At 41.9% G+C, this 9,534-nt stretch overlaps 1 protein-coding gene across 2 annotated transcripts in view; it reads right to left on the bottom strand.

Annotated features, from left to right (window-relative positions):
* LOC138662348 (metabotropic glutamate receptor 6-like) overlaps window positions 1-8,413 on the bottom strand; it is a 36,524-nt gene extending 28,111 nt beyond the window's left edge. The window contains exons 1-2 of one of the 2 annotated variants that reach the window (XM_069747857.1): window positions 7,828-8,413; window positions 3,078-3,649 (exon numbers count right to left, since the gene is read on the bottom strand). In XM_069747857.1, the coding sequence (XP_069603958.1) occupies window positions 3,078-3,560 (483 nt within the window). In that variant the 5' untranslated portion in view covers window positions 3,561-3,649; window positions 7,828-8,413. Of the gene's footprint in view, window positions 1-3,077; window positions 3,650-3,911; window positions 3,968-7,827 lie in introns of those variants that run through there. The other variant, XM_069747858.1, reaches the window with a different exon arrangement.
* Window positions 8,414-9,534: the final 1,121 nt, after the last annotated feature.

The raw sequence follows: 9,534 nt of genomic DNA on the forward strand, positions 1-9,534 counted from the left end.
CTCCCAACTCTTGTGCACGCATAATTGCCAGGATGTACTGTTACGTTCATTTGCAGAAACACGCTGCAAAATAGGGTATACTGAAACATCCAATGTCGAACAGAACAGGGGTTAATAAAACAATACTGGCCACGGGGCTATTTTAGACACTTAATCCCTGTCCATTCAGGATGAGTATTCAGCAAGTTCATTATCATCAGAGTCCAGACTATCATGGCAGGTAACTCCTCTATACACAGCTGATAATAGGATCTACTAATCACAATACTCAATGTCTCAGCTCACCTCCCTTCACAATGAGTTTTGCATGTGAATAGTTGCTGCTTCAATACAAATGATAGGATCTGAGTGATACTGTTGCTGCTAATGTATGTGTGCATTTCCTGACACTTCACTGCAAGTGAGTCACATATGCAAACACATTTGTAAACATGCACTGCTTTTTCCATGATTACTTTGCCCCACACACAAATAATACACCATTTGAAAGGTAAACTTGCCCCCTTCAGCAAGAAAAGACACAAACAAACCACACATTTATGATTTGATCAATAAACACAGTTTAAACATTCATTTTCAGAAACCTACAGAAAAAAAACAATAATCTGCAGGTGGCACCACAGCCTCAAGTTGCTCCGTTTATACTCCACCCACACACACAAATGATACACTATTTCAAAGGTCAAATTACCTGCAGCTGGCATTTGCCTTGGGGTCTTTCCAGCTTGCCGAAGTGCTTGCCCATCTTATTTTAGGCAAATTTGAGGATTGCACACTTCACTGCAAGTGAGTCACATATGCAACACATTTGTAAACATGCACTACTTTTACGATGATTACTTCGCCCCACACACACAAATAATACACCATTTTAAAGGTAAACTTGCCCCCTTCAGCAAGAAAAGACACAAACAAACCACACATTCACGATTTGATCAATAAATACAGTTTAAACATTCATTTTCAGAAACCTGCAAAAAAAAACAAAAAAAAAACAATAACCTGCAGGTGGCACCACAACCTCAAGACATTTTTTTAGCCTCTACTTATCAAACCAATTTATTGTATTACCAATCTACATATAGAAATACCTCTCTGTGTTCATCAGCTCATTAAATACATTAACATTTGACCAGCTTGATTTTCCTGAAATTGTCTGTGCCCCCGACAACCAATGTATGAAAATATCGCACATGCCACCTAGTATATATGTGTCTGTGATTTAAACTATAGGTTAATTTCTGATTATGCATTACCCTTGAAAAACAAATAAGCAGAAAGTTCTGCAAACCATGTTAGTCTGCTGCTGTGTATCAAGCTTACATGACAGTTTTCTAGAAAATTGTTGTATGTGTGTTTACAGTTGCTAGTGATCTTTTTTGGACAACTTTATGTTGGAGCAGCAGTTTGTGCTCCAGAGCTGCTCTTCCAGACTGGTTGAAACTATGGCAAGCATACAGCTATTTGGGAGCTACAGAGCTGAATACTATAATTACTCCCTTCCATGCTCTTAGTTACCCCTAGAATATGCTACCAGCACCCCCTTTTTGTGATTACGGTAAGTGGTACACAAGATGAAAACGCTCCTATACTTAATAAAGGACACACATGGCGGTCCATAGGTGATCTAGCAATGTAAAGTGCTCCTTGTTTTTATTCATTTAACCATACATATGATTAGATATGAATTATATATGGTATTAATTGTGCAACCAGAGTTATATCTCTGTACGGCTACTTTCACACTAGCGTCGGAATCTCCCCGTCGCAATGCGTCGGGGAGAGATTCCGACGCTAGCGTTTAACGCATTGCACAATGGAGGCAGCGGATGCATTTCTCCGGCGCATCCGCTGCCCCATTGTAAGGTGCGGGGAGGTGGGCGCGGAGTTCCGGCCGCGCATGCGCGGTCGGAAAAAGCGGTCCGTCTGGAGCAAAAAACGTTACATGTACCGTTTTTTGCTCACGACGGTCCGCAGAAGCACGACGCATCCGTCGCACGACGGATGCGACGTGTGGCAATCCGTCGCAATGCGTCGTTAATACAAGTCTATGGGGAAAAAACGCATCCTGCAAGCACTTTTGCAGGATGCGTTTTTTTCTGCAAAACGACGCATTGCGGCGGATTGCAGTTAACGCTAGTGTGAAAGTAGCCTTAGCTGGAGATGCACTTGTTTTTATCCATTGCCTGAGAAAAGAAAAAGATATTTTTTGTTCATTCTGTACAGAAATCAGATACTTGCTCAGCAGCTGCTGTGATCTCCTAAAATCAATAAAGACCAAGCGGCAAAGAACATGGAAAACATTTCAGTTTGCTTTTCCCCCCCACAACATGACCAGGCCAAAATATAACTACAGACATAAAATGACTTAATGAACAGGACAGGACCTTAAGAGCTAGAAGTCACTTTTCAGCGTCTAGCATTATCCACCCACAACACTGGAATCATCGCACAATGAGATGCCCTGCTGTGGTGCCAGCAAATGGATCGATCATATGTGTTCACCAGTTTATGTCACTGAAGCTTAAAGGACTGTCTCCAAAATCGCAAGTTATTCCCTTGTCATAGGGTAGGGTTTAACTTACTGATTTCTGTGTGTCCAGCCACTCGAAACTCCAGCAATCCCGAGAACGAGGTACTGGTTCCTGGGAGCAGAGATGCACATGCTCGACCTCCACTCAATTCATTGTCTATGGGACTGTGGGAAATAGAGGAGTCGGACACAGCGATCAGCAGGTTAGACTCTATCAGTATTCTGTGCAGTTGGACCCCCAAAAGTCGAATGGTAATGGCATATATATGTATGATATGATAAAAAAAAAGATGTCTGCAGGAAACAAAAGTGATTCACTGCATTAGGGATATGTAATCACTGGGACATATACAAAATAAGACTGTTCACAACAAGTTAGATCCTTGCATTACATTTTTTTAGCATGGAAATCAATGGACGATGTGTGCCACTGAATGCTTGGCATACGTCTGATTGAAGGCTCTAAGAGTGATGTGAACTGGGCCTTAATCATCCTGAAGGTTGCTGGAGGGGATATATCTAAGAATGATAAAGAATTTCTTACAGCAAACAGTCTCAGCACATTGGCCACCATGATGGAGACTGAACTGGCAGAGGCTCCGATAACTCCAACAACCCTCTCCGGACGGCTGAGTATGGCAGGTTCTCCATTGGAGCACCGAATATCGGACGTGTCCTTCTGGATCAGGGCTTGTACAAACGTTAGCGATTGCTCCAGAGCGTAGGTGTCCCGAGAGCATGTATCTAAAATACGCGCCCCGAGTGTTAAATTAGGAAGGAGTTCGGGATCCCCATTGATTTGATCCAACGCATATAACAAAGCTTCCATTCGGTGAACTCCGGCTTCTTTCTTTATTTCTCCACACGGGACTCCGGCAGGTCCCTTTGCATGGACCGGAAACAAACCTCCTAAAGTAATGTCCCCATCTATCTTAATTGAGTGAGGCTGAGTATTCTGCTGGGCCTCAACTCCCCTCTGCAAGAGGAAGAAAAAGAAAAGTGCTCTGGGCGATGGCGGCGGTCCCATATCTTTCTGAGATCCCCTCCAAGGAGGACTGACAATCCTGTTGTTTCTTTCATTCAGGCTATATCCAAAAACGTATTATTGGGAGCTGTCTGTGGAGAAAAAAGAAAAGAAAATGAAGAAGGTCCAAGAAATCACAAAACAAGGGGGTTTAGGCTAAATTATAAACTAGACTCTACAGGGAGACAAGATGATGACTGTTGGGGGTTACCGTAACATTTGTAGGGGTATTGAAGGCTGGACAGAAGGAAGGAGACAGATATGGAAAAAGGGAAAGAAAGGGAGGAAAAATATGAAAATGAATGTATGTGAACCACCACAGGATTCAGAACGAGGGGGAAGAGAGAGCCGTACAGTCAGTTCAGAGCCTGCCAGTGACTGTGTGCCCGAGGCCATCTCTGCATCTATTCTTTAAATCCTATTTATATCTAAGAGAACCCACAGATTGCACGGCTTTCTACACAGCGCTCTCCGACTCATCTGAAATCTAGTAACCAAAATGTACATCTCCTGGAGAATAGGAAGCATCCACGGCACTAAACACCAATGAGATACTGCATTCATAGTGCAAGAGCATCAAACCAAAGCGATAAAGGGCATATATAGCCCCTGACGAGTCCACAATGTGACACAGGACACATATAGCCCCTGATAGGTACAGCAATGTGATAGAGGACACATACAGCCCCGTAAAATCTTTACAATGTCACTGCAGCGTCGTAATGCTGATTGCTGGTGTCCAATACGCAGGTCACCGTGATATACAGATGTAGCAGAGCTGAATACTCTGAAATAAAGGGGTATATTGATTCGAAAGTGTCGACAATTTATGAGAATCCGATGCCCCGAGCGCTATTCACTAGAATGGATGTTGACTACACTCGATTAACCTCTAGAATGGGGGAATAAGCACCAGGGGTGCTTTTAGATCATGAGGTGTCTCAGTGGTTCCACCAAGAAGTTCAGTTTTTCAAACTGTTGGGATTTCAAAAAGTCGGACTGGTTCAGGCAACATCCCTTTATGGTAAGGAGGAAGGTGTAACTCAATTACAGGTGTCTTTTTTTCAGTAAGAGCTAATTTGCAGACCTTTTCCCAGGAATTATTGCCCACAAAGCGCACTGCAACAGCGGGATACCCCAATAAAACCAGTATCTTCCAAGAGCTACATCAGAGACTGTAAAAGGTCTAATGTGAATGTTTCACTTCCATACACTAGACAGCCATGAATAACTAACGGACTGCCCTGCTGTCAAAAATGAATCAAAAGGGACAGATAAAGTGGATTAAGATGACACGTGTTTAGGAGCGTCAGAAGAATTAAAACTGATCTTTAAAAGATGATCGTTAAAAAAAAACAAAGCATTCTTATAATTCTCAATCTGGGACTCTTGTATTCTAATATTATTTGCAGAGATCAGGTTGTTAGGGTGTTAAAGAGGCTTTCAGATTCATAACCCATTCTGACCAATGTATTAAACTGGAACACATAGTAACAATAACAGATACAATCGCAGCTTGTTGATGGTTTCCCAAAAGCAACAAGAGATCAACGATCAACTCAGAAATACTAATAGAATTCTGAGCAAAAATACGGAAAGTATTCAGACCCCTTTACATTTTTCACTCTGTTTCACTGCAGCCATTTGGTAAATTAAATAAAGTTCATTTTTTTCTCATTAATGTACACTCTGCACCCCATCTTGACTGAAAAAAAACAGAAATGTAGAAATTTTTGCAAATTTAATACAAAAGAAGAACTGAAATATCACATGGTCATAAGTATTCAGACCCTTTGTTCAGTATTGGGTGGAAGAACCCTTTTGAGCTACTACAGCCATCGCAGTCTTCTTGGGAATGATGCAACAAGTTTTTCACCCCTGGATTTGGGGATCCTCTGTCATTCTTCCTTGCAGATCCTCTCCAGTTCTGTTGGGTTGAATGGTGAATGTTGGTGGACAGCCATTTTCAGGTCTCTCCAGAGATGCTCAATTGGGTTTAGGTCAGGGCTCTGGCTGGGCCAGTCAAGAATGGTCACAGAGTTGTTGTGAAGCCACTCCTTCGTTATTTTAGCTGTGTGCTTAGGGTCATTGTCTTCTTGGAAGGTGAACCTTCGGCCAAGTCTGAGGTCCATAGCACTCTGGAAGAGGTTTTCATCCAGGATATCTCTGTACTTGGCCGCATTCATGTTTCCTTCAATTACAACCAGTCATCCTGTCCCTGCAGCTGAAAAAAACCCCATAGCATGATGCTGCCACCACCATGTTTCACTGTTGGGATTATATTTGGCAGGTGATGAGCAGTGCCTGGTTTTGTCCACACATCCCGTTTAGAATGATCACCAAATAGGTCTATCTTCATCTCATCAGACCAGAGAATCTTATTTCTCATAGCCTGGGAGTCCTTCATGTGTTTTTTAGCAAACTATATGTGGGCTTTCATATGCCTTGCACTGAGGAGAGGTTTCTGTCGGGCCACTCTGCCATAAAGGCCCGACTGGTGGAGGGCTGCAGTGATAGTTGACTTTCTGGAACTTTCTCCCATTTCCCTACTGCATCTCTGGAGCTCTGCCACAGTGATCTTGGGATTCTTCTTTACCTCTCTCACCAAGGCTCTTCTCCTGCAATTGCTCAGTTTAGCTGGACGGCCGGGTCTTGGAAGACTTCTGGTGGTCCCAAACTTCTTCCATCTAAGGATTATGGAGGCCACTGTGCTCTTAGGAACCTTGAGTACTGCAGAAATTCTGTTGTAACCTTGGCCAGATCTGTGCCTTGCCACAATTCTGTCTCTGAGCTCCTTGGCCAGTTCCTTTAACCTCATGATTCTCATTTGGTCTGACATGTGCTGTGAGCTGTGAGGGCTTATATAGACAGGTGTGCGCCTTTCCAAATCAAGTTCTTTCAGTTTAACTAAAGCTGGACTCCATGAAGGAGTAGAACCATCTCAAGGAGGATCACAAGGAAATGGACAGCATGTGACTAAAATATGAGTGTTTGAGCAAAGGGTCTGAATACTTATGACCATGTGATATTTCAGGTTTTTTTTATCAAATTTGCAAAAATTCTACTTTTTTTTTTTTTTTGGGGGGGGGGTTACAGTAAAGATGGGGTGCAGAGTGTACATTAATGTGAAAAAAATTAACTTTTGTGAATTTACCAAATGGCTGCAATGAAACAAAGAGTGACAAATTTAAAGGGGTCTGAATACTTTCCGTACCCACTGTAATTATGCAGAATACAAAAAAACTAGTAACATAACACCCATCTATAGTAAAACTCAAAAAGAGACCGGTATGTAGTGGGTAATAATTCTCATAGCACAGGGGTGCCAAATAACCGCCAGTGACACGTCTTGACAACATCTGGAAACATGAAAGCAATCTTTATAGATCAACCGTAGAGGGTGATATTAGTGAGTTATCGGCCAGAATACTCTATCTAATAAATAGTAATGTTTTATCAACCCATGAAGGGTATTAAAATGATAATACACCCATTGATAAGTAGGTGCAATGGCGGTATGTTATTTGCCTCTAAAATTAAAAACGCATCTGTAAATAAAAGTCTGTGTCAGGTTGGGGTATATAATCATTTCTTAAATGACATCACTTTGCAGGAATGCTTGGTGATAACTAATATGGTACCATTATACAGAAGTCATCGAGCGCCGTAGTGATCAGATAAAATAATGACTGAATAGAATTTTTTTTTTAACAACTTCTGGATTTTAGGAGGAAGATTTATTGTGAAGCAATCAGGAAGATTCTCCACCAATGTGTTTCCTGTATGATTTGCGAGCAACGATAAGACCAGTAATTCTGAGCATTGGTGATCTAGAACATGGCGATGCAATCGTCAGTCAGTCATTCACAGTACGAACAATCGCCTCAACATAACTAACAAATGGGAATTATGGAAGAGGAATTCATTTCCACAGATTAGAACGCACTGAAAACATTTACGGTATCATGTACAAGCAATTTCCATGAGATCGTCATGCACCGCTCATACCACAAATATATCCGTAAGGTAGACATGGGGGAAAATCGTCACTGCAGGTGACTGTACGTCCAATGTGAACAGATCACATCTTTATATTTGCACGTTATGACGTAAGGAAAATCTAAATGATATATTTACAATAATACATATGTATAATTTATTGTGTTAAATATATCATTTAGATTGTGTACTACATATTTGCACTATATATCAAATATACACACCCATTATACACACACACACACACACAACATGTATCCAAGTTACTTACAGCTGTTGTCAGAAGTTTAGGGAACGACGGTAACTTTGTGATAAGTAGAAGAACCTCCTCTTCGTCTGATTAAACACATATACAAATAGTCCCACACTTTGCATGGGATAATATAGCCCTTTACTATCTGCACCTGCTGAAATGTCTACAGTTTCAGTTTAATTCTGTGCGGCTCCTTGTATTAATGTCTCTATTTTTGCCTGTCTCATCCCTATGCCCCTCTCTTTGCCTGTCTCATCCCTATTCCCCACTCTTTGCCTGTCTCATCCCTATGCCCCTCTCTTTGCCTGTCTCATCCCTGCGCCACTTTCCTTGCCTGTCTCACCCCTGCGCCACTCTCTTTGCCTGTCTCACCCCTGCGCCACTCTCTTTGCCTGTCTCATCCCTGTACTCTGTGTCCCTGTCTTGGTGTCTCTCATTCATCCGAGTGGCGCTGACACTCTGGACTGTAGATGTGAGTGCACACTCTCCCCCCTCTTCCCTCTGAGGTCACTTTACGATTTGAGTGGCACTAAATCCTTTAAAAGCTGCACAGATTTACCATGGGCAAAAGCTGCTGTTCTTCCATTATATTCCAGCCTGGAGCATCGGCATGATTGACAGCAAAAGGGTGGGGGGTGCACAGGAAAACGAACAACAAGAGGGACTGGTTGTGAAGAACAGGTGGAAACTGCTTCCGATATAGCACAGGCCAAGCTTCAATAAATGGTTAGAAATAAGGGTGGACACAGGTGAAGTTAAATAAAATTGTTGTATATCGAATTATCAGGGGGTTGCATTGATCTCAGAAACCGTGGTTTCAAGGAAGGGATATAGAATTTTTCAGGAAGGTATAAGGATAGGAATGGGTGTACTAGGTTACAGGAGGGATAGGCAGCAGAAAGAGGGGCTCATGGACAGGTGAAAGAAAACTGGAGTACCAGAACCGGTGAAGTGCAGGTGAATACAAAGAAGGGACAGGAAGCTATGGGGAAAAGAATGAGTGATCTAGGATAAGTAAGGTATAGTATATAAAAAGAAGGGACTCGAGGACATGTGAACAGAAAGGGAGGAACACTAAAACATGTGAGGCAGAGTATATAGAAAGAGAAGGGGTTCTAGGACAACTGAATAGAAAGGGACAGATACTAGTATAAGTGAAGTATTGTGATAGAAAAAGGGGACTTTAATACAGGCAAAACAAAACGGGAGTACCAGGAAAGGAGAAGTATAGTATATAGAAAGAGGGGACTCCTGAACAGGTGAACAGAAATGGACGGACACTAAAAAAATGAAGAATAGTATATAATATATAGAAAGAGGGGGTTGTAGGACAGGTGAACAGAAATGGACGGACACTAAAAAAATGAAGAATAGTATATAATATATAGAAAGAGGGGGTTGTAGGACAGGTGAACAGAAATGGACGGACACTAAAAAAATGAAGAATAGTATATAATATATAGATAGAGGGGGTTCTAGTACAGGTGAACAAAAAGGAACAGACTTGAATAAGTGAAGTATAGTAAATAGAAAAAGGGGACTCTAGGCCAGGTGAAAGAACATGGGAGTACTAGGACGGGAAAGGGATGAACAGTGAGAGAAGTGAGGTACAGTATATAGTATGTAGATAGAGGGGCACTAGGACATGTGAACAGAAAGGGATGGACATTACAACAAGAGGGAGTTGTATATAGAAAGAGGAGGCTTTAAAACAGGTGAACAGAA

The sequence above is a fragment of the Ranitomeya imitator genome, chromosome 2 (assembly GCF_032444005.1).
Source record: "Ranitomeya imitator isolate aRanImi1 chromosome 2, aRanImi1.pri, whole genome shotgun sequence".
Classification (NCBI taxonomy): Eukaryota; Metazoa; Chordata; class Amphibia; order Anura; family Dendrobatidae; genus Ranitomeya; species Ranitomeya imitator.